General features: G+C 29.7%; 1 protein-coding gene across 3 annotated transcripts in view; it reads right to left on the bottom strand.

The window, feature by feature from the left end:
• Positions 1 to 27,157, bottom strand: part of LOC107445412 (ATPase family gene 2 protein homolog A) — a 30,621-nt gene that overhangs the window by 992 nt on the left and 2,472 nt on the right. For 2 of the 3 annotated variants that reach the window (XM_043039671.2, XM_071180754.1), the window contains exons 3-14: positions 26,203 to 26,505; positions 23,836 to 24,207; positions 20,726 to 20,849; positions 18,324 to 18,383; positions 14,662 to 14,761; positions 12,516 to 12,641; positions 10,404 to 10,524; positions 9,031 to 9,170; positions 6,475 to 6,687; positions 3,677 to 3,810; positions 2,765 to 2,891; positions 933 to 1,097 (exon numbers count right to left, since the gene is read on the bottom strand). In XM_043039671.2, coding sequence (XP_042895605.1) covers positions 933 to 1,097; positions 2,765 to 2,891; positions 3,677 to 3,810; positions 6,475 to 6,687; positions 9,031 to 9,170; positions 10,404 to 10,524; positions 12,516 to 12,641; positions 14,662 to 14,761; positions 18,324 to 18,383; positions 20,726 to 20,849; positions 23,836 to 24,207; positions 26,203 to 26,505 — 1,985 coding nt within the window. The remainder of the gene's footprint in view (positions 1 to 932; positions 1,098 to 2,764; positions 2,892 to 3,676; positions 3,811 to 6,474; positions 6,688 to 9,030; positions 9,171 to 10,403; positions 10,525 to 12,515; positions 12,642 to 14,661; positions 14,762 to 18,323; positions 18,384 to 20,725; positions 20,850 to 23,835; positions 24,208 to 26,202; positions 26,506 to 27,157) is intronic. The other variant, XM_071180755.1, reaches the window with a different exon arrangement.

Below are 27,157 nucleotides of genomic sequence, written 5' to 3'. Positions count from 1 at the left end.
TAAAAGAATACTCCTTTTCCTAATCACATGTCTACCATACCCTACTTGATTTCTTTTCTTCAAGTAACTTAGTGTAATCAATAACATCAAGAGCTATTATAGCACATCATTTCAACTTTCAGTTTTTTCTGTTATTTTAACATTAAAAGTTTATTTACTAATTAAAATAATTTCATTTACTATTGTGTATCGACATTATAATGAGCTTTTGCTGCAGTCGAAGCCTGATTTACCTCTGAAGTTCAAGAAAGCTCAGACTCGTTTTGGGGCCCTCTTTTTCTTTCTTTTTTTTTTTGCTTCAGAAAAGTTTTCTTAAATTCTATGCACATTAAAATGAAACTTACTAACGCTACAAATATTATTTCCAAAAGTGGCTCAGATGCATTAATATATTCTTACCCCCTCCCATTATTGACATATTTAACATTATATATGATTGATTGTGGTTTAATCTATAGGGTTTAATTTGAACTGGAGATCCCATTCTGTTACAGAGCTTAGCAGCTACAAGTATATGGCTGAAAGTGAAAAAAAATTATGGCAAAAGCAATTAATTTTTGTCTAGTTTCTGGTATAATTAACAAGTAAGTAAACAAGTTAAATATTTGAATTTTAAAGAGTGGAATCATTAATTTCTAAAAAGTTCTAAACTGTATAACAGCTATCATATCTTCAATTTCCTCCGATTCTACCGTCACTAATTTGCATTGTAGAAGCCTGAAATAGGCGTCTGCTGCAACGTTTCTTAATTAGTGCATATATTTTTCCAATTTAGCAAACCTTTTAAAAAATTTTAAAAAGAAAAACTGTCATCCGAAACAAAAACAAAAAAATTTCAGTCATTTTGGGCCCCCTTAAATCTTTTTCTAAAATTCGGAGTGGAGGTTTGAGCTTTTCGGTAATCGGGCCCTAGCACCAGTGAACAAACTTACCTCAGCACCAGTGTAACCTTCTGTTTTTTCAATCAAGACATCAAAATTGACATCAGCAGAAACTTTTCTCCTCTTCATACATAATCTGAAAACCTCTCTACGAGTTTTGCTGTCAGGTAAAGGAACGTAAATAAGTTTTCCAATTCTTCCACTTCGCAACAAAGCCTGGAATATGTTTGTAAACATATCAGATAATCATACAGAGAAAACAAAAAAAGAGTAAAGGGGGAAAATATAACGAAATTTTTAATTAAAAAAAATTTAAATTACAAGAAATTTAAATAACGACAAGTCAATTACCAATAAATATAAATACTTTTTTAACCTACAGTTATATCTGCAAAACTAAGTGCTTTTTGAAATTGTATTAATACTGCCAAAGCAGAATAGATCGATATGATAGCCTGAGGATTACAGAAAACATGAGACTCTGTTCATTAAGATAATTGAATCAAGTAACCACAAGAATTCAAAATAAAGCACACACACAAAATAAATATAAGTAATAAAATATTAAGATAAAAAAGCATATACACATAAATTTAGACACATTTCTTTTAAGAAAAAGAGAACAGCAGTGAAACCTTAGATAAGCGGACACTCTTGGGAGCAAAAAATTGGAGAGTATCCTAATAACGAAGTTTACCACCGTAAATTGTTTTTAGAATATTTTCAATGATATAGAACCTTACTCTACAAGGATATTTATTTAAAGTTTAAAAAATATTTTTTTCTATACAAAAGAATACATGAAAAAGTTTGATATAAATACATAATTTTAGATGTAGTTACAGATAAATGAATATAATTTTCCTATACAAATGTGATACCGAATAGAAGTTTTTAGTCCTCAGTCGGTTTCAATTAATACGTAAACACCTAACCATCACTTGATAGGAAACGTGATTAATACCTCCTCGAAAGCAAACCTCCCGCGATTCATAGAAAGAAAAAAAGAAAGCAATGCATACCTGTAAGGCATGGAGTTGTTATATTCACAATTGATAATCCATCAAGTGTCTAAATAAATATTTCATTTATATAAACACTTCAAAGACTATATTTCTGTTTTCTTTCTTTAACCCAGCTGTGTTAAATACAGTCTTCGAATTGATTAGAAGAAGAAAGAAATTTTCAATGGGGGAAGAAGCATTGATAGCATTTAAGACATCATTTCAGCTTGTGGAGTCTCATAACCTGTGTCGTCCAAATGGAAAGATCAAAAGATGTCGCTGTCCGAATTATTTCACACAAGCTGTATTATTTTTTCACTTTTCTTTGGAAAGGTAAGGCGACAGACGAAAGATTGATTCCTTAGTCGCGAAATAACTTAACAATATTTATAGTTATGGTTAAGGTAAAACATTTATATGCTTTAAAAATGGTGGAAAGTAGCAAATTTTTCCCCCTTGGAATTTAAAGCAGAAATATTTTTGTTTTTGGATCAAAATCAGAAAAAATGGTGTCCGGTTTAAAAACATAGAAAACAACGTTCCAGGGCAAAAATGACTATCCACACCAGATAACAGGATTGTCCGCTTTGGCGAGAATGTACATAATGGTTGATTCATAGAAGATTCATGAAATATGTGTCCGTATTGAGAGACGCCCTTTTTGTAGGAGTTTCTATACCACAAGGTTTCACTGTACAGATAAATTTATACACATTTATTTCAAAAAGCAGAACAAATATTCTTAGTATGATTGCCGTCATAACCTTGCCATTTCACATCAATATGAAGTGCATAACAATTGCAGTAATGCAAGTTTTAAAAAAAATGAATGAAAATTAAAAAAAAAATATTTGAAAGAATAATAATAGCAATTCTTACATCATCTATAATATCTGGACGATTTGTTGCTGCAATGATAAGCACATCTCTCAGAGTTTCGATTCCTCCTATCTCAGTGAGTAAACAATTTACTACTCTATTTTCAACACCAGAAGCTGAGGATGAGCTGAGAAAAAAATAATATAAGTTGATGATACAAGGAAACAAAAAAAAAACATACTATCATAGCTGCCAACATGGATAGGAAAAAATACAGTAGATTTTACGAAATAATGTAAATTTCATGATAACGGTAGTTACTTACTGTCATCAAAATACAAAAATTTTATTACACAAAAAATTTCAAATTATCGACAATATTTTCCATTTATGATTGATAATAAATGTACCTTAAGTTAAAATGATTTTAACTATGTTAACTCATAATTTTGAATACTAACAGACAGGTAATTTATTATTGATGGTAGAAATATTTTTTCAATTAATTTAAAAAGGTAGTTCTGAATAAAAATAAACTTAAAAATTTAGATTACAATATAGAAAAAAATAAATAAGCTTCAAATTGTTTACTATAAATGAGGCTATCTTCATTAGGTACAAGTAATATATTTAAATATTCGAGCAAGCAATAAATTGCGTAAGAATTCTATGTCAATAGGGATTTTTTTTGAGGAAATTTACTCACTTTTAGCAAATGTTTTAAAATATACAAAAACCAGGAGAATTTTTGTTAAAGCAGTAGAACAGGAGAAATTGGAAAAATCCAGTTATTTACTGGTAAATCCAGTAGAGTTGGCAGCTATAGACTATTAACTATTGTGCTTATTTAGTCATATTTTTTTGTGTCTCTCAGAGTTAAGATGCTGATAAATGCAAGGTTAGCATTAATCAATAAGTAAAGTATGAGATGCATGTAAGTAAAGAGGGAGATGCATAAAAGTTGTAGTATACCTGTTTCTTGCAGGTGCTATAGCATCAATTTCATCGAGAAAAATGATACAAGGAGCTTTTATTCTGGCTTCAAGAAATAGATTGGTAACAGCTTTTTCAGATTCCCCCACATACATGTTCATAATGTCAGAAGCCTGAAATAATAATTTTTTTTTTAAAGTCAAATAATTCTTTACTATTGCAATTGTTGTGGAATTATTATTTGTTATAAGAATGATTTAATTAGAATTAAAGTTTATGATGACTTTTGTTAGAATTTGAAATGTAACAAATGTTATGTAAATTAATAATTACTTCTTAGTTGCTACTCCATGGTAATCACTAAAAAGCTCTGTGGAAAAAAAATTCAGCATTTTAAATAAATGTAAAAAGGTTCTGTAATACCACTGCTATAAAAAAAAAGCATGGAAAATGTCTTAAATTTCAATGAATTCATGGAACATGTTAATAAACGTTTTGTTCTTAAGGGATAAATTATCATGATTTTTTAAATTTTTAATAATGAAAGATTTGTTAAAGATCTTATTATTAGTGTTGGCAAGGCTTCAGACACAATGATAAAATCTATAGTTCTTAAATTCCTGTCTACAAAGCTTTTTAACTGTGCAAAGCATTTGTCAATTGTCCCCGTGATTCTGCTAATGTTTTATAGCGTCTCAAACACACACAAAAAAAGTTAAGACACATAAATAGTTCATACACCACATGTTGCATACATATCCCTTGGAATATGTAATTCTCCATTACTAAAAATAAATAAATAACACCTCAACAGATTTTAATAGGCAAAAAAAAATTAAATATAACAAAAAACAATTTTTGCTACTAGAAAAAAGTCACTTAAAAATATAAATGTGAGATTTAGATTGTTTTAAATAGGAATGATTTAAATTATTTTAAATTAATTAGTTATTTTTTAAAATTATAATTACATAATTGCACTGTGGATACGAAGCAAAGCTCTGCGTCACATTTGAATATCACAATAAAAGTTCAAAGGAAATTCATAGGATAGCTTTTTAGAAGAATGTTCAATTATTATTATTTTTTTTTGGTTCATTCTAAATTTTAATACTACTTTTTTTCCTTACAGACTAAAAATTATGTAAAAATTAATGCTTCTATTTTTAATGTATTGTCATTAATAACCACAAAAAAAGTCATTTAAATAAAGTATATTCAAATTTCATGACCTGCTTTCAACTGTTAAGAAGTTAAACATAAGTTAACTTAATATATATATACAGTAAAACTCCAATTATCCGAATCAATTGGGACCGAACCCCATTCGGATAATCAAAAATTCGGATAATTAGATTTTTTTAAAAAAAATGCTTATTTAAAATAATTACTGTATGCATAGTGGAAATGAGGGAAAAGAACTGTTTTTAAGGAAAGAGATCTTTTTATGAATAATGTGTACACACCTTGCAGTAAATGAAAGTTATTACATGCTAAACATTTCAGTTAAAGTAAGCTGTTTAACTGTCTTCATCCGTTTTTGGGCAGCTAAGTTGCGCATCCATTTGACAGTGAAAACTTGCTAATGGTCACACTCAGGTTGGTGCTCCATCCACATCAATGCAGTTTCAAGGCCAGCAAATGCTTCACTAGCTGACGGCCCTGTGTCTTCCTCAATTTCAGCATTAGGGTCATCTTCTTCATAGACACTTTCCTCCATCACACTTTCAATAAGTTCATCATCATTTAAAATTTTAAATCCACAGTCTGATGAATCACATGTCATCCACTCTCCTATATCTTCAGCACTGACATTTGAACATCCAGGATTGTTCAAAAATATGTTTCTGAATTCCTCAAGAGATATGGCATCCTCATTTTCTGTCTCTTCCCTTTTTTTTCTTTAACTTCTTTTTCCCTTTTCTCTTTTTCCTTCTGTACTATAGTTGATACGCCTTTTAACTTGTTCCATGCACGTCTTAATGAGGCATCTTTAACCAAATTCCAAGTTTCCGCAACCATGTACATGCAATCGTTCAAATTTATCTCTTTGTGGTTATCCAACACACCTTCTTCATCCTTTCCCTCTACTAAAAGCTTCCTTAAAAGTTGTCTTCGGTAAAGCGCCTGACAAGCGCCAATTGGCACAAGCAAGCTGACCAGGGAGTCTAGTGTTCACATTTCTTTGTCAACAAACAACATTCCTAAGATATTATTCCACAACTAACATCCTTATTCATACGGTCTCCCATGAGCTCTTTTGTCACTGGATTCCCCCTCCTTTGTTATTCCTTTTATTTATCTTTGTCCAATCCTGTAAACTTTCTCTGCATAAATTTTTTCTTGACTTTACTAACATTTTATGTTATTCATATAAAGAAAGAAAAAAAAAAGAGAAACTTATCTTTTTACTATATTTCCATAGGAATTCTGAAAGCGATTTGGATAATCGGCGATTCGGATAGTTGGAGTTCTACTGTGAAACGATGAAAATTAATTAAACGAAAAATAAATTTTTAGATATTTACTTTATACACTAGTGCATTTGAAGATATAAGTTTTTTAGTAATTTTAAAAAATATAGGTTTGTAGGTTGAATACTTCAATAAAAGTTTTGGACTCATCAGGACAGTTTTAAATATAAAATTCTGTGTCCTCTCCAAAGCCCATTTCAGCCATCCAAAATCTCAACCTTGTCTAAGAAAAGGCTATATAGCACTTTATTACAAAAAATAGTATTTTTAGCTTTAAACAACTTTGTAATATACAAATTCTGACTATTTCAAAAGGTTTCAAACATAAATGTGATGTTTAGGAAAGGATGTTGAAAGACCTACTTTCTTTGAAATGAAATTCCAGTTGCATTCAGTGGCTAAGGCTTTTGCAATCATAGTTTTTGAGCATCCAGGAGGTCCATAGAGAAGTATACCTTGACAAGGGGAAATATTGAAGCGTTTAAGTTTCTCTTTTGGAATCTGAGTCATCATTTCAAGCTCCTTCATCAATTCTTTTTTAACTGTTTCCATTCCCCCTATGTCAGTCCATTTCACCTATATAAAAAAATCCCTTTATACTTTCCACCTCTTAACTTTGCAGAGCAAAAGACGAGAACCAATCTTCACATTCACAAATATAATTTTCCAAAATAGTTTAATTATTTATCAATAGTTCAACACTGTTGGTTTAAAAATAAGTTCCAATCGAATTGATCTATTTTCATTTTTTTCCCAGACTTACATTTTTGCGAGGCCCATGACATCATTAAAAACAATGTATATTTTGTTAACAGTTCTTCTGAAAACCTTTTATCTCTAGAGTATGGAAATCTTTTTATGTTTTAACTGCACCACCATATGCGCTTTTCATCGGCTATTTCATTGATTTATCCTTTTACTTCCATCAACAAATGGAATTATGCCGATGGTGGACGAGTGGTTAGCGTGTCTGACTGCGGAGCCGATGGTTGCGGGTTCGAATAGCGATCAGGCCATGGATGTTTCTTTCTCTCTTTGTGTTCTATGCCCTTTCTTCTGCGTGATTGTAACCCGCCCTATAAACGGGTTTGTGGTTGTATGACATGGGCGAACCTACTCCACTGCCGTGGCTTAGCCATAGGTGCTCACTGGGTAACGATAAGAGAGTAAAAATCCTGGCATTTCTGAGGCCAATGGGTAATAGACCCAAGTGCCTGCCATTAACCAAAAAAAAAAAAAATNGCTCACTGGGTAACGATAAGAGAGTAGCAATCCTGGCATTTCTGAGGCCAATGGGAAATAGACCCAAGTGCCTGCCATTAACGGAAGAAAAAAAATTTATTATTGTATTTTTATAATTTTTATAACTACTACTTTGTTATTGACTGATTCAGTTTAATTTCTTTTTTATCTCACATTTCTATTGTCTTTCACAACTTTTTATCTGTATTCTATTATGCATAAGCCATTTTGCATTATGAACAGCATTACAATTTGTATGCTAACCACTTTAACATATTATTTTTTGAAAGTTTTAATGTTGGTTTTTGAAATGGTTCTATAATGATCACAAAGTTTTTATTCATCAAAACAGTGTGTATAACCTAGCAAATGTAAATTGGTCGTTCGCAGGCAGGTCACAGAGTCTACAAGCCAATTGAAATATCCTATCATTTTTTATAATTAAAATTATTCATACTAGCAAAAAAGATACTCAGAAACCAGCATAGTTGCAATAAAAAGTACCTTTACCACTTACATTAATAAATTCCTAAAACTTGTTTAATGTAATGATAAATACTAAAATTCTTTTCCTTTTATTTTGTTACCCATGATAGTCAGTTAAGGAAAACGTTTTATTTTAAATTGTTTCATTAAACATATAAAAATATTGCACAATGCGGAAACATTATTGTAGCATTTGAAAGTTTATGTAATTGTTTTTTTAACACAGTTTAAAATGAATTTTAAACAGATATTTAGCAGAACATTTTTGAAATGGAGCTTTTTTTTTGAAAAAACGAAAGGGGTGAGGAGTATTTATTTATTACATGGTTTTAGAGATTATTCAGGATGGCAAAAATACTCACAAAAAAAATTTCTTAATTTTTCCACACAAATCTTATAAAATTTTCCTGATTTTGCAAGCTTGACCTAGATTTTATCATCCATTTCTTAGTTATATGTTAATCTTTCATACAAATTATGATACTAAACACTTATACAGTGAAGCCTCTCGAGAGCGACCACTCTCTGTTCCACAGGAAAATGGTCATTAATGGAGGTTGACAGCTTTCAAGGGTTACCTTCATTATCCTCAAAATGTTATAGAAGGTACATGTTTGTTGCAAGCAATTTTAATTTTATTTGGTGTTTAATTTCTTGGAGTGGAAATGCCACTTGTGTTGGCGCCATGAAACCGGATCAATAAATAAAATTTAGAGTCAATAAAAATTACCTTTACTGATAAAATTATTTGTAAAACAAATTTACCAATTATGAATGATAGAACTACTTCAAATAAATAAAAAATGATGTTTTTTTTAAGTTTGCAGATAATTTTATATTATAAAAATTAGTTAGCTTTAAAAAATGAAAAGAAGTTTGTTTATTTAAGATGCTTAGTTCTTTTTAAATTAACTTTTTTTCTGATTTAACTTTCAACTCTAAAAATAAATCATTGATAGCATCTTTTTTCTGCAACATGAAAGTAGTTAATCTCTTTCAAAGATCATCAAAGAATGCTCTCTAAATAACAGCCATTTTTGGAAAAAATAGATAGTCCTATACTTTCAGATCTCAACTTAAATTGCCAGATATTTGACAGATTTTTTTCGGAATAGCAAGATTCCCTGACCACCATATTATTATAAACATTAAAAGAGTCAAATAAAAACTGGTATATATATATATCCTTACTTTATCTGTTTTCATGTCAGATGATAAGAGAGAAGTTTTCCTCTTCTTAATAGCAGTCTCAATGTCAGAGAAACTTAAATTAGACTCTGGTGGTGAGATCTGTGAGGTATTTTTCATCCGTATCAGAGACAAGAGAGTAGCTGTAATGAAAACAAATTAAATGTAAATGAGTATTTCCAAATTAAAAGTGGTAATTCAAATAACTTTTCAAGGATCAAAATCAAATTCACATTATTTTTAATAATTTGAAAAAGCACAGACAAAATTTCATTTTGCTCATTTTTCGTTGCCTGGTGAGCACCTTGTGCCGAAACTCAGGGAGGCAAGCAACATTACCCACGCCACACTGCCCACAGATAATGCCACTCTGCTCATTCATAGGGTGGGTCACATTCACACATCACAGAGAGAGAGAGAGAAAAGCACTCATGCCCTGAGCGGGATTCGAACCTGCAGCCATTGGCTTTGCAGGCGAGCATCACAAATATAATAAATAAATAAACATAATGTAAGTTAACCAATTTTTACAGATTGTAAAAGATTTATTTAAAAAATAAAATGAAAAGTAAATACAACAAGTACCACAATTTCCATGATTTAAATTAAATGATTAAAACTTGAGATATAAAATCTAATATTCTAAAAAATAAAATAATAATCGAATTAATGTAAAAATATATTAATATAAATCGTTTTAAATACAAAAGGTAAATTTTTTTAAAATAATAAATTTAAATCATATAAGATTTGTTATTGTAGATGCTTGAAATAAGTGAAGGACCCTTAAATTCATACTTTATAAAAATATCAATTGAATTTTCTTTCATAAATGAACTCAAGAGAAATGAAACTTCAGAAAATCATAAATTCAATAAGATAGATAGAAAGTCTTAAATACTTTGTGCAATGAGTGGAGGGTCCTTAAACTCAAACATAGCTAATCTAGAATTTTGATTTAATTTTATCTTTATTTAATCCAAAAGGAGGATAAAAATTACAAAACAATGAAGCTCTGTTGTAAACTGCTCTAAACCAAAATGAAAAAGTAAAGTTTTGATTAGTGAACAATCCCCAATTCGAAACATTGTGACTGATCTATAAATAAAATGATGCACTAACACCATCAGATTTCCAGAGACGCGATGTTATCAGTACAAAAAATAGAGGGAAAAAAAAATGAAATGTTCTTTTTAGGAAAAATAAAAGACAATCCTAAGAATGCAAACAATGTAAGTGTCATAATTAAAAATAGTTTTTATTTGAGAGAACACATAGGAAAAAATGTTTTTCTTTACAGTCAAGTGCAATAAAAACATAATTCAACTAATGAGAATAAAGTAACAATGAACAAAAAAAAAGAAAACAATACATACCGTCATACTTTAAAATTTTATCTATATATCCGCCACTCAATCCCTGTAATAATTCGGCACAATGCTTTATTTCAATGGATGATAACTCTTGTTTTTGCTTAACGAGTATCTTTTCAATTATCTAAAAAAACAGGATAATTATTTCAAATGTGTTATTAAAAGTTTGAATGTAATATCTATAAATATTAGAATAAAGTAATATCTAAATATATTCCATGAGTTATGGACACAAAGAATGTTTAATTACGTCATTGTTTCGGCTGAACCATAAACAATGATAAACTATTTAGCTTAGTTTATGCACTAAAAATGATCATCTGAGCTTACAAAAATCTTTTAATTACATTTCACACTTTATTTGAGCAAATTAACAAAATATTAGGGATAAAAAATCGTGAGTATATAGCAGATATTATTTAATACAGAACAGGACATCTTCATACATTACAGAAACAGGACATCTTCATAAATTTCTTTTCAAACATAATAAAAAAAATCATATGGAGATGTCAAATTCAATAATTGCACGCCATTTATATAAAAAAAATCAATAATTGCATGTTATTTATAAAAAGAAACAAAGTATTTATATCAATTTTACAATTTGCCCATTTTTTACTGCAAAGGCTCTTTTTTTTTTTTTGATGAATTCCTGAAAACAATTTCCTAGACACGTTATTTTTTTTTTTCTTTTCTAAAAATTTTATGTTGTTTTTTACTTTGCAAANAACAGGCATGTTCTAGACACACTATTTTTTTTTTCTTTTCTAAAAATTCTATGTTGTTTTTTACTTTGCAAATTATAATTTTAATAGAAAAGTGCTGTTGCTTTTATCACCCACTGTCCATTATATACTCTATTACGAGTTTTAGAACTGATTTTTTTTTAAATTTCTTTATTTTGCAGAATATTCATCATTAAATGCCAAGTTTTACTTTTTCAGAGGACGATTGATGATAAAATGATAATTGAATAACAATTGTCGGTGAAGATAATTTTCTTTTTACCAAGGCTAAACATATATTATTATCATGCTTTATATATAAGCTTAATTAACTGATAAATTAAGACTTAATGTATCTAACTAAATTTAAATATTAATTTAAATTAAATTCAAAATAATTAAATCAAAATTAATTATTTAAATTAAATTATTTAATAAATTTAAATTAAATTTTTTGAATTCAAGAATCAAATTGAAAAGTTTATTGTTCCAGTGTTATTAAAAGTAATTTGCTCTTTAAACATAAAATGAAATCTTGAATATTTGCCAGAGTTAGGTACTGCTTTCTTCCTCAAATTATTCTTAGTCTTTTATTCCCAACAAATTTGATGTTACATTGACATTTATATCACACTTTAGATGCTTTTGAGAACTCTCTTCCAATAACTTTTGATGTAATGATCAAAATTTTACATACTAGGACTCAATTTTAATGGTTCAAAGGACTATCTGAAATATGTTAATGAATGCATATTAATTATATGTTGTATGTTGCAAAATATGTTAAGAACATACTTTCCTTGAATAAATTATTTTTTTGCAACGGATTTAGATTTTTGACCATGTCATTATTAGAAGGTGGGAATAGCAACAATTTATTGGTGAGGACAGTAGTCTAAAGTTTGGACATTTTATGTTAGTTTCACTTTTTGTGTATTTCATTACATTTCTAGAAATTTTTTAAGGGAATCAAAAAATGCTTTGTATACAATTAAAAAATTCGTTTATCGAACGATAATTTAACAACTTATCATTTTATTTAATGATAGTCAAAATAGTTTTGAATTGTAAGGGAGGCAAAATTTTACTTCATTTAAAAGTATGTAATTTTAAATGGCAAAATACAAATTTTATACTGAATTTGTCGAATAGTTTCTGAGTTATCAAATTTCAACAAAGTCTCTTACTTGTATACTGTACCTCATTAAATTACTTTACTTTGACCTTGGTCATGCACACATTTGCTTAAATCAATTTTTTTTTAATTTTGTTCCCATACAAGCATAACATAATGAGGTCTTACTGATCTTATTTTCGGGGAACTCCAAACATTTATTTAAAAAAAAAATTCTTATAAAATGTCAGGAAAACATTGATAAATACTCGCCTCTTCTCTATCAGAAGTGCATGGAAGTGTAAATTTAACTTCTTGAACTGAAAAATATGAATGCAGAAACTGTCTATCAATATCAAATTCAGTGCTCAAAGTAGTGATGATGAGAACTTGATCACCCTACATCATTATAGAAAAAAAAGAAATGGTATAAGCAGTGCAATCACATATATCAATTTTCATGTTTTAGTTATTAGCAAAGCCTACCTTACTGTCAACATAATAAATTGGTTTCTACTAATAATAAATGGCAATTATAAATAATAACTAACTATGTTGGTTTCAATATTATTTTATAACTGGCATTGAACAGCCAACCTATCTTTGGATTCAATGCTATCAATGTTCAACTCCATAGCACTATAATTATGATCCCAACCCAAAAGAGAAGAGAACTAAGGGAAGATGATTCTAACCTATGATCGGTCTACCAGTGAGGACATTTTAAGTTAGCACTGTGGTTGGTATGAGCCAGGGGGCAGGAATTCTTATAAACCAACCATTGCTAAGAATCAAATCTGGGTCACCCCATTGGGAGGTTAGCTCTCTATCCCCTGAGTTACCGCTGATCAAATATTCATTATACTTGACACTATATATATATTTAAACACAATAATAGATTTATAAACGTAAATTAGGAATAAACCCTTAATTGGTATTTCCTCCTCTCACAGGGTGACTGTGTTTATAAGCCACAGCCTACATACATGGATAAATAGCAGTTTATAGGCTTTATGCTTCATCTATACTGTCTTTCATAACAGTAAAATCTACATGCATTACCTACATTCGTCGGGGGTGGCTGCATGTATGTGTGTATAAGTATATGGGGATTTTGATAGAAGGATGCTAAAGTTTCCTTACATATTTACAAATGAATTTCAGAATAAAATTTATATAAATGTATTTCAATGTCATCTATCATCGCATAATATTTAGACACTCTCTTTTTTTAATAGATATATAAGAATATATTAACTTTTGATTTAGTATTTGTTGAGAATCAGAGATGAATGAAAATACCCTTCTAACATTTTTGGTGGCAACTTTTTCGCACCCATATATTTTACAACTTTTTGACAAAATAAAAGTTATGCTTCTGAACACTGAAATTTGAGAATGTGTACTTAAGAAAAATCTATTAACAATTTCAAAATAATATTGAAATGCATATATCTAAAACTTAGCACAGAAAAACCAAACAGAATTTTGTGATGAGAAAAGTTTTATGACAATTTAGTTTAAATTTAAGTCTTTAAAAAAGCTAGACAAAAATAACAAAAGTGTACGAAGCAAGTTCGGATAATCAAGCAATCCGAAGGGACTCAAAGAAGCAATTTAAAAAGTCAGTGAGCAATATCAAAAAGGACGCCAAGCCATTTAGTTTGAAAAAAATATATAATTACAATAATGATTTCAAGTGGCAAGAATTAGGGAGTCGCTCTTAACAATCAGGAAAGAGCAATCATGCAAAAAAATAATATCTTAACTCTTAAATTGAAATCCAATGAAGAAAAATGGAAAATAATAATAATAATAATACTTTACAGAAATTTCATTCAGGTGTCTTAACAGATTTGACACATGTTCTTTTGATTTCAAATGGCAAAACAAATCAAACTTATCCAACATCAAGAAACTTGGAGAGCTGCAAAAATAATTGTAATTAGGAAAAAAGGCAAAAATCATTTTTAACAAGTCACTTAAAACTTAAAAACCTNTTAACAATTTCAAAATAATATTGAAATGTATATATCTAAAACTTTGCACAGAAAAACCAAACAGAATTTTGTAAAAAGAAAAGTTTTATGACAATTTAGTTTAAATTTAAGTCTTTAAAAAAGTATAGAAAAAAGCTAGACAAAAATAGCAAAAGTGTACGAAGCAAGCTCGGATAATCAAGCAATCCGAAGGGACTCAATGAAGCAATTTAAAGTCAGTGAGCAATAGCAAAGAGGACGTCAAGCCATTTAGTTTGAAAAATATATAATTATAATAATGATTTTAAGTGGCAAGAATTAAGGAGTCGCTCTTAACAATCAGGAAAAATAGCAATCATGCAAAAAAATAATATCTTAACTCTTAAATAGAAATCCAATGAAAAAAAATGGAGAAAAAAAAATAATAATAATACTTTACAGAAATTTCATTCAGGTGTCTTAACATATTTGACACATGTTCTTTTGATTTCAAATGGCAAAACAAATCAAACTTATCCAACATCAAGAAACTTGGAGAGCTGCAAAAATAATTATAATTAGGAAAAAAGGCAAAAATCATTTTTAACAAGTCACTTAAAACTTAAAAACCGAAAGTAAAAATGATTAAAAAACAGTTTTAATATTTGTTAAATACAATCATGCACACAACATTCATGAAATAAGTGAATTTTAGTTTATATACAAATTTTGTAAAAAATAATTTCCATGATTCAATGCAAGCTATTCATATTGTTGTGCTATAAAAAAATCAATGCAAGCGACAAAAAAAAATCAAAATTGAGATTTTTATAGTTAGCATTTTTACATAATAAATTACATATTGAAGAAAAAATAATATTCATTTAAAATCAATTTCTATAAAATAATTGAAATTCTATTTTAGCATTGACAGTATTATCAAGGAGATGAGAATATTTGTCAAAGTTGTATTTCTTGAAATTTATCATAAAATACAATGTTTTTTCAATAGCAGTATGCTATTTATCCACTTCCTTAACCATTTAAAAAGCAATCAGAAAAAAAGCTTATTTTTTAAAATTTATATTTAAATACAAGGAAATGGAATAAAATTGCCCCAATCTTGAGAAAGAGGATGAATATGTCTTTACAACTGACTCAAATTGTCATTTTTCATTATGCTACTTATAGTAGAATCGCTACCATTTACTCAAATTTCACTACTCTTACTTTAAAATCACCAATCATAGTTAGATAATATATACACGCATGTGCAGATGCATTGGAAGAGATTCTTCAATTTTGCAGATACTTTCTTAATATTTCTTTTAATATTAAAAAAAAAATATCCACGCCCCCCCCCCAAAAAGAAGCAGACAACATAATCCTAATTCATGCATAGAAGGTTGTTTAGTTGTATGCATGTTGCAACCAAAAAAAAAAAAGAATAAACTGTTAATTTAGCCCAAAAGTTAGTGATCCCATCGTTACCGGAAGAAATGACTATCGCTTTACAATGGAAATAATTCATTACAGTGACTTCAGGAAATCTTTTCTCGCAATTTAATTCGTTAATCAAAATGAAACATAGTTGCCCGCGTTTAAGACCAAAAGTTAAATATGGATTTCATGGTGAAGAATTACAGGAGCGAAATTATTAATATTTAGTGTGATAATAATTACTTAACACTAAACGTACAAACACTTTACAATACAATACAAGTTTTTTGACCGTTTTGGTATGTTTAATGTTTATATGAATGCAGTTCTTAAATTTTATTTCTTTTATAACTATATATATTAACCTTCCTTTGGTGTTTTTAATGCTAATGTGCTCTGGTGTTTTTAATGCTAATATATAAGCACACCGGACAAAAAATTAGTCACCCTTAGAGAAATCATAAAAAACATCATTTAATCGCGTGTAACTCCGCCTCCAAATTCGATAACCGCCTGGATTGGACAGGAAGTGAGTCCACAAGGTTTTGCAGGTATGTTGAATCCAGTATAAACCACTCGATGAGGATCTGATCACGCAAATCCACCAAATTGCGAGGATGCTGATTTCAACGTTTAACCTGCTGTCAACATATCCCTCATATATTCGATAGGGTTCAAGTCAGGTGAGTTTGCAGGCCAGTCGAGATGTAATTGAGTATCTGAGTGCTCGTAAAACCAGTCACAGATTCTTCCAGCCCGATGAATTTTGTTGCAGTCATCTTGAAAAATAGGGGTATCGACAACACCCTTTTCATGAAGATGTTGATTGAAAGGCAACATCTAATCATCCAGAATGTTCAAATTAACTTGTTGGTTCATATTAGTGGCCACCTCAGTAAGAGGGCACAATCCATAGTAAGAAAAGCACACCCAAAACATAACAGATCCACCCTCGACCTGAACCTGACCTTGCACACAGTCAGGATGAAATGCTTCATCTGCTCTTCGTAGCACTCGACGATGTGAGTCTTTTGAATAAAAGCAAAAACATGATTTGTCAGACCATATCACATTCAGCCAGTCAGCAACTGCCCATGTTCGGTGACTTCCAGCCCACTGAAGTCGTGTAGCTTTATGTGCCTGTGTGAGCGATGGCCTCTTACGAGATGCTCAACTCCAAATGTTCATTGCATGCAGCTCCCGTCGCAATGTTCTCTCACTAACAGGTTCGGATGGACCTTAATTTATAAACTGAAGCAATTCCTGTCAGGTTTGGAAGCGATTTTGAATGACAAGTCGTGAAACACATCTCCGGTCCCTTTCATGCAGGATCTTTTTCTGACCACAATTCTGACGTCGTCTTCCGTGACCACAAAAAATTACACTACTGCTTGTAGGCACATTGAACAGTCCGCATCGAAACACCAACAAATCCAGCAACTTCATTCACCGTATGACCATGGCCAAACACTATTGCCCCTTTTTGCCACTCTATCACATCCTTACACTTACCCATATGTACACACAATTCCAGCTTCAAAAAATTTTTTTCACTGATAGTTACTTGCCGTTGATCACGTTGAATCTATGAGCACACAGTTGAACACGTCAATTGACCACCGCATCATTTAACGAAATCTAACAATTCATTGGTGCTTGCGCAATGAGGTGACTAATTTTTTGCCCGGTAAGCTTATATATGGGTCATTCTCACAAAAACAGTCATTTTCATGTCCCCAGTATATTTTATGTTTGTTTTACAACTTACGAAAAAAAATTTTCAGGGAAAGTGTCCTTCAGAATGCAAGCTAACAAAAGAATAAAAATAAAATTATCAATTTTTATTTTTTATNTGCCCCTTTTTGCCACTCTATCACATCCTTACACTTACCCATATGTACACACAATTCCAGCTTCAAAAATTTTTTTTCACTGATAGTTACTTGCCTTTGATTACGTTGAATCTATGAGCACACAGTTGAACACGTCAATCGACCACCTCGTCATTTAGCGAAACCTAACAATTCATCGGTGCTTGCGCACTAAGGTGACTAATTTTTTGCCCGGTAAGCTTATATATATACACTGTTTCTTTTTGCAGGAATAAATAAATATGTTAAAATAATAAAAAAAAATTATAGATTTTTTAATGTAATGAAAGCATTTAGTACTAAAAAAATATTATGAGCCTTCACATACTTTTGGATTGTGTGTGCAAATACTAAATTTTTTTAAATCTAACTATGTTCACCATCCATCTGAAAACCCTGTGCATCACTTCTTCGACCCACTCACCATTTTTATAACACTTTTTCAACAAAATTTTCCTAATTCATCCAGCAACCGATAAATATACACAATCAAGCAAAGTATGTGATAAATCTGACTATCTTACATAAAAGCTATCACACAAATCTTGCCAAACTGTCAATTAAAGCTAAATATTTTCTTTTGATGAATAAAAACAGGTATCCTACAATTAATTGTAATAAAAGTCAAAGATGACTTGGGATGACAAAGTAAAGACAAAAATATTTAGTTACGAGTGAAAACAATTTGTTCTATCTTCTTTTCCCCTTCAGTTAATAAAAACCAGTCAATCATTTACCATATTTTCCAGTGAAGTATAAAATTATATCAAAGAAAATGTAACTCAAGTTGAGTATCGGAATTAATATGTACCTCTCAGAAGCATTTTTTATTACCAGGTTCATTTCTTCCTCCAAAGCAGTAAAAGTGTTCCTAAAATCATAGCATACACAAATGTATTAAATAAACTTCTTTAACATTCAATTCCAGAGCACAGAATTACATTTTGGGAAATGTATTACAAATTATAAACTCAAGAATTATATTAAAAACAATAGCCCACCACTCACTTATAGTCAAAGAATTTTAAAATTTTCTAATGGCAGTGTGCACTTATTACTATTGAAATAAGATACTCACATTGAAAGAGTTAAACAGGAATTTTGACAAGAAAAATGTTTGAACAAATCAGAGATGAAGAAAATGGTATTTTATAAATTTTTGACAAATCAACAATTAAGGTCTACTAAATGTACAGAGACGACAATAAGATAGAGGAAGAACTGTGATTTGTATACTGCATCTTCTTCTCCATAGTGCCACCACCCTATGCTAAAAATATCATTCCACTTCTTAATTTTAAGTGTTTTTGCAGTGAGAATGTTTCGATAAAAAGTAAGCACTACTGTTCAAACATTTCAAGATTCTGCTAAAGCATGATAACCATGAGAGGTGGATATTATCTTTTAACATAATCTTTGAGTAAATATCTGATAGCCTGTACCATTAAACAAAGCTCTCCAGTAGTTGATCGATCAGGACGCCCACAACGTCGGTGGAGAGCTAGGCTTGTGAGTCTGATTTTGGCAAGATGCATGTTAAATCTATCGTATATAGTTTTGTTACCCGTAATTTTAAAATGCAGATATTTTTATATATTTGAATTTATAAAAATTTAATCAACTTATTGATTTACAAAGAGTTAAAAATATTTTTAGTAAGCTCTTCATTTTTATCTGAAATGTTTTTCTGATAATATATTGTTTTTAATATTCATATATTGTTTTTAATATTCTGATATATATTCATCAATGAATATATATATCAGAATTTGAATACACTGAAGAGCCATTACATTATGACCACCCTCCATCTATAACAATGGGCTCGTCCAGGTTTTCATGGTTTCTTGCTCAGGAACTATGTTTTCATGGGGCACATTAGGACCCATAATCCTCATAGTACAATCTTTGAAGTCTGTACGCTACTTGAACATAGTTGCTGACCAGGTTCACCCATTCATGGCAACAGTTTTTCCTGCGGGGGATGGTGTTTACCAACAGGATAATGCACCATGTCATAAGGGTCGAATCGTCGAGGAACATTCCAGTGACTTTCAAGTCATGTCTTGGCCCCCAAATTCACCTGACCTTAATCCAATAGAGCATTTGTGGTCCTACTTGGAAAACCAAATTCGTGCTGCCACGCTACCCCCTCGCAATGTGAGGGAATTGCAGGACCAGTTGGTGAGCGCTTGGTACCAGATACCTCAGACTACCTATCAGCACCTTGTGGAATCAATGCCACGGCGAGTGCTAGCAGTTTTGATGGCTGAAGGTGGTCCTACATGTTATTAGCAGGGTGGTCATAATGCAATGGCTCTTCGGTGTATATATTACATTTGCTGAAGCTTTAAACTTTTCAGTAAAAATTTGTGAATAAAATGGTAAATTTCACCAAAACATGCCGATACTTCATTAATGACTCTTGCATAACAAATAAAGAGAATGTGATTATTGTAAATTTTCTCTTCGCAAAGGAAATTTTATTTTTATGCAAATACTCTTCTTTAGAGAATCTTTAAACTAAAAGGGAAAAATAGATATCTACTCTATATTTCTCAGGAGTTCAGCAATTGGCAAAAAAATTAGGGTGAATAAAAAAACGAAGAGTTGAAACTTATGAGCGAGTGTACTAACACAAAAGCAGACTGTTCATTCACAACAATAAAACAGAAGAAAATCTAATTATAATTATTTTTGCAGGAAGCTTCCCTTTTGTGTATAATCTGTAAAGAAAATCAAAGTTGAATTTTCCCATTTCAGCAAACATTTTAATTTTTAAATTTTACTATAGGCTTATTTTAATTAAACAATATGTTACTGTTAAGGGAAAACATATTCTCGGAAAAAATAGTTGGATGACAATATACATTTTGCTACCACTTCATCTGTTTCTGAATCTGAAATTATTCCAGAGAAACCAAAAACAAACAAAGAAATAAATAAAAAAATTAAAAAAAACAAAAACAAGCAAAACAAAATTCTAAAGATATGTATGGTAGCAAAAACAGCACTTCATCAGGGGACACACTGTCTGCTAGCACACTGAAACTTTTCTGTTATCAATCCAACAGTAATTACAATACTTATTTTGTTAAAAGCATCATTAAAACCTATTCAATCTTATTCAAAGTTAAAATAAGTTGTTTTAATAAATAAAATATCAGATTCTCAAAAAACCCCCATAACATAACATTTTTGAACATTTCTTACAGGCAAATCAGGGAAGACATATCTATTTTCATAGTAGGGATTCCATATTCATTGATAATGGCGTTCATAATCATGTTTTTTCCAGTTTTGGAGGGACCACTCAACAACAGCATTGAGATACAACCTTGAACCAAAAAAAAAAAAACATTTTAACTAATGATAGCAATTTATAAAACAATTTTTGTATAAAGAGTGGAAATTTAGTCCTAAAAACAACAAAAATAATTCTTTTACATTTAAGAGACACAAAAAGATATAACATATAAGATCATAATAATGTAATAAATAAGGGACAATAAATACTCAAAATTTGGAGCAAATTTAAGCATCGGTATATCTGACATTCAGGAGAAAAATTTTATATTTTTAATTTTACTAGTCAGCAGCAACATCTGTTGACAAAATCTCAAAAGTAATTTTGACGTTTTAAAATAAATTTACAGGGTTCCCATTCAATTTTAGGAATGAAATTTCCCTGTCTTTTCCAGGTTTTCAGAAAAATTTTAGTAAAACTCCAGGTCACATTTTTGTGTATACGGCAGCATTTCATTAGAAATATATATATATATATATTTACACACAGTGAAACATATGGGTTAAGTGGGCACTCTCAAAACCAAAAAAATGACAAAAGTTGTCCTGCTCTTAATACAGTAAATTGTACGCCAATAATAAGGAAGTTTAAGTTTGTAAATTGCTTTTAAAATAATTTCAATGATATAGAAATAATTAAATAATCTACAATAACTATCTACAATGTTATTAAATAAAATTTTCAATTTTTTTTATTAATAAAAAAGGAATGCATGGAAAAGTTTGATTTATATACACAATTCTAGATGTAGCTAATGTTAACGTAGAAATGAATATGTTTCTCCTACTTACACAGATGTTCAAGTTAATCATCTCATAACGAAAAAGAGCTTTTAATCCTCATCGGTTTCAATTATTAGTTTCACACCCCCATCACTTGATAGGAAACATTGCAGGTAGTAGGAAATCTTGAAGAAAAACCTCCTGTGATGCACAGAAAAAAAGAAAGCAATGCATACCTGAAAGGCAGGAGGCCCNTCAATGTGAATGATATAGAAATAATTAAATAATCTACAATAACTATCTACAATGTTATTAAATAAAATGTTCAATTTTTTTTATTAATAAAAAAGGAATGCATGGAAAAGTTTGATTTATATACATAATTCTAGATGTTAGGCAATTCTAGATGTAGCAAATGTTAATGTAGAAATGAATATGTTTCACCTACTTACACAGATGTTCAAGTTAATCATCTCGTAACAAAAAAGAGCTTTTAATCCTCATCGGTTTCAATTATTAGTTTCACACCCCCATCACTTGATAGGAAACATTGCAGGTAGTAGGAAATCTTGAAGAAAAACCTCCTGTGATGCACAGAAAAAAAGAAAGCAATGCATACCTGAAAGGCAGGAGGCCCTATAGAGTGGGCATATTCACAATTGAACATCTATCAAGAGTCTGAATATATGTTTGACTTATCTGAAAACGTCAAAGACAAGATATCTGCTTAATTTTTTTTAACTAGTTGTTTTAAATACAGTCTTCAAATTGATAAGAAGATAAAAGAAATTTTCTGTAGGGGAAGAGACATGTAGAACAATTAAGATGTCTCCTCCTATTTTCTCTTCTTTAGTTGCAAAGATAAAGCAAGTTGACAGAAGAAAGAATGATTCTTTAGTAGTGAAATTACTTAACAATATTTTTAGCTATAGACAAAGGGAAAAAATGCATATGCTTCAAAAATTATTGAAAGTTGCATATTTTTTCTCTTGGAATTTAAAGCAGAAATAGTTTTTTTCTTCTTCCAAATCAGGTTATGTAGCCAAATTATGCAACAAAAAATAAGCACTTTTCAAGAACTCAAAAAATATTTTTAAGTATTATTAAAAATATTTTTTTAAAAAAAAAAACATAATTAGGCAGGGTTGGAAAGTTTTTGACAATTGACGGTTTTATCTTGTTTTAACCGTCATGTCAAAAAAAAAAAAATTTTTTTTAAATTGTTTTTGACAACTTTCAAAAATTGTCAATGTGAACTGTGTCTTTTTGCATATTTCGAAGCGAAAATTAAAATAGTAAAGGAAAAATCTTATTTTGAAAACGGGAAAATTAAGCACTTTTTAAAAACACCCAATGAAAAAAGCACCTTTAAGGGCTTTTAAAAAACAAAAATAAGCACCTTAGAGCACTTTTTAAAAAAGCTACGCACCCTGCAAATTTAGAAAAAATGGTGTCTGGTGAAAAAAGATAAAAAATGACATTTTGGGGCAAAACTGACTGTCAGTTACAGGAGTGTGGAGATACTTTTGTGGAGATGTTTATTCATAGAAGATTCACAGGGAATTAAATATATATCCGTATTGAGAGACGAGTTTTCCCTGTATCTAAATTTATGTGTGTATATATATATATTACATTCACTAAGCAATGAGGTCTATACTTTTTGATGAAAAATATGTTAAATACATTTTGTAAAAAAAAAATTTCACAGGCGGAATCTTAACATATAGAATTTATGAAAAAGAAGTATGGATAAAAGCAATATATTGTACAAATAAGAAAAATACTTAAAAACTAAATTTAATATAATTTATTAACAAAGCAATCTCGTTTATAGAGTCTGCAATTGTACACTTTATTTGTGATAAAGAACAAAAATTTATTTATATTGATAATAGCCTCCATTTTAAAAGCATAACATTGCAAATATATCTATATTTAAGAAAAAGATTTAAAACAAGGGCATATTAAAGAAAGAATTTTTTTTTTCAAAAATTATTCTTGTAATTTATTAAATAAAAAAATTAACAATGCTGCACCAAATTTTTAAAGAAATAATAAAAACAGATGCCACATTTATATACTTTGAACCTCATTGGGTATTTAGTGTAACCGTGAATTCTGAAATCAACTATTTTGCGTGTTTGTTAGAAGATTTTGACTAAAAATTCTCTGACTATAACGAAACATTTATTTATTTGGTTTCCTCGACTAAATGCAGCAATTCACAAATTTTAATTTCTCTTTGATTTTAAATTTGAAGAGTATTTTGGAGACATTTGAAAGCAAATTACCTTTATCCTTTGTAGTTTTCAGAAATGCATTAATATGATTCCTTATGATTTCAATCTGTTGACGATATCCTCCTACGTGCTTAAAAAGAGGATACGACGATTCAGGCTCACTCACAATAATTGATGAACGATGATTTGTAATAAAACAGGTGATTGATTGTGCATCTACGGACCCAGAAGTATCATGAATAGAATCTTGCAAAGTTAATGACGAAAAGAGAGATGAAATATGCTTCGAAGAGTCGGTGACGTCACCAAAACAATTGCTTTTAGAAAAATTGTCATCACAGATAGCTTTTGAAATAACACATTCAGATTTGACATCGAACGAGGTAAATTGTAGTTTGAGACCACACCAGAAAAATCTATTACCTGAAATATGAAATAAAATATATATAAGAAAAAGTGCAATATATATCTTAAGCAATTTGTAATTTGTGAATTACAATCTATAATTTAAAAACAATGTAAATTGTAGTTTTAGGTCACACCTGAAAAATCTATTACCTGAAACGTGAAGCAAAATGAATGTAAGAAAAAAAATTATACATATCTTATGCAATTTGTAGGTTTTAACTACAAATTAAAATTTACAATTAACATAAATCGTAGTTTTAAGCCACATCAGATAAACCTATTACCTGAAACATGAAAAAAATAATAAATGTAAGAAAAAGCATAATATATGTAAGAGTGAACATTAAAGTGTAGATGTTGGGAGAACGAAGTAAATGTAGCAGAGACGCCAATTAGTTTGACGAAAACCGGGGTTAACATTAATTTTTCAGAAATTCCCAACAGTTGTTAAAGGGAAAACACATCTCCTGACGATATATTTAGGTTTTTTGAAGATAATTGTCATAGTTAAATATTAAAACCTTTTCATTCATTTAGTTTCTACATTTATTTATAAGTTAGAATCTTACATACGTGAAGACTAATGGGGGGGAGGAAAAGTTTATGTTCATGAAAGCTATTTCTAAGAAAAACTAATTTCAAGGCAGACAAAAGGGTTTCAGCTTTTTACAGGTACAAATATGTACAGGTATGCATAATATGCATAAATGTGTGGATGACAGTGCAAAAACCTATTTAATATTATTCATTATGAAAAAAAAATACTGTTGAAATGTCTCTATTTTACTTTAGTCAATATTTTTCCCCATCAGAAGAAATTTCTCAATTACTCAAGAAAAAAAACTGTCAAAATTCATCGCATTTTACTCTGCAGTCAATCTGGAAGAGAGTGATATAGAGAAATTTTTTTTCTCTGCTTAAAGCAACCAGACTCTCTCAGTGATTATGTCACTGCATTTGACTTTCGAGTATTGAAACAACAGCGATAGGTTTTTCTTAAAGGCATAGAATGTTGTTTTTCTGCATTCAGGTGGCACACTTGCAGTATAATGCAGTAAACAATAACCCTGCTCCCTAGTAGCAGACTGTGTATTCACCCTAAAAAGTGTAAATAAAAAGCTAAAATGTAAACAAAATATAAGAATTTTGGCCAATAACATCTATTGATTGGTGTCATTGGCATAAATGATTTGATGGAACATTACAAGCTTAAATTTAAAATAGTCACAGAAAGATGACTGGACAATTCCTGAACTGAGAAAATAAACTTTTTTTATCACACACTCAAAATTTTAAAAACCATAATGAAAAATCATGCATAGAACTACAGTTTCTAAACATTAAATAAGAAGCCTGCTTTTCCCAAGACAAGACTAGAATTGCACATTTTACACAATTGTCACAAATACTATATATATATACACACACACAGTGCCTGTTCCTCGATATGATCGCATTTGTACCTAAAGGTTTTATTACTAATAAATAGATGAGCTCTACAGCAGAATATTTACTTTGAATAAGAAATGGATAGTATATTCTCAGCTTTGAAAGGCATTTTAAGCTTAAATAAACAATTAGATTTATTAAATTTACAAATTTTGATTTTCGATTAGACAACTTCACTAAAGGAAACTATTTTTATTCAAACTTAATATTCATAAAGATAAAGTTACACAAATTGAAGTCACTTCTCATCATTGATTCGTGGTTAGTTTTAGAAAAGATGAAGAAAAAAAAACTATTGTTACTTATCAGTTTTAACGAAGTATGCCCTTCTAACTTTTGTTGGAACGACCCGGAACTTTTTACTCTCCAAAGGTTCTGTTTTACTTTTAGTAAATTTCTATTAGCGACCAAATTATTTTAAATCAATGCTCTCTCAAATTATTCTGTTCTTGAAAAATTCACGATAATAAATGGCTGATTCTACTAAACAGCGAGTTTTCAAAACCAAGGAGCACTATATAATACAATAATTGAAACAACATTGATTAAAAGATACATTACTTAATTTTTTTGCAAGCATTTTTTGAAGAATGTCACAAGATAACGAGGAATCACAGAATATTTCCTTAGCTTCATATATGTCTTTAAGAGGAGTAAGCGTTACTATTTCTTCATTGTTAAAGCCCATGCCATTCAGTAATATAACATTTCTTTTTTTAACAGACTTCAGAGGTTTAGCTATAAATACTGCAGAATTTGACTTTCCTTGGAAAAGTAAAAAAGAGTTGAAACCATAATGACAAAGCACAGAGGGACTGATAAAAGCAATATTTTTCCAGTAGCAATTTTTCGTCCACTTGTTATCTAAAACAAAGGTATAAATTAAAATCAAAACTTCATACAGACATGCCACAGCAGTTATAGAAAAAGAAAAACAGAACTATGTGTGGTAACAAAATTTCAGAAATAGGTTTTCAGAATTAAAAATTTAACTATAACAAATATTACAAAAAATATTCATATTAAATAAAATTTTTAAAAAAATAAATCTTTTAAAAACATATTCAGTATTTTCATATTAGTTTCATGTTAGTTTCAAGTTGTCTCTCAGTTGGAATAATTTCTTGCTAAGACCTAATCTGAAGATCTTATATTCTATTGAAAATTGCAAGTTAGCTAATTTTTAATTAAACTGTTTCACTAAATTTAAATGCAACAAAAATTTTAAGAAAAAAAGAGTTTTTAATCAACCAAGAAATGCATCAATTCATTTTTTTTTTTAAAAATTCCAGTTATTGAATTATTAATTTGGTTAAAATAAACTTTATAAGAAATGAATTTAAAATTTTTGACAACAATTCAGATTTTTGATAGAAACCACACAAGGAGAGTCTGCAGATCTGTTCTTATAATCAATAAACAGGACTAAACGAACCTAATTAAATAAAACTGAATTAACCACACTGTAATGGACATGCCGAAACAAAAACCTCTACAATACAATGAGTAGTCAGAA

Source organism: Parasteatoda tepidariorum, chromosome 5 (genome assembly GCF_043381705.1).
Source record: "Parasteatoda tepidariorum isolate YZ-2023 chromosome 5, CAS_Ptep_4.0, whole genome shotgun sequence".
NCBI lineage: Eukaryota > Metazoa > Arthropoda > Arachnida > Araneae > Theridiidae > Parasteatoda > Parasteatoda tepidariorum.
Note: the sequence above shows the minus strand (reverse complement) of the source record. Positions and strands in the feature narration are given on the sequence as shown.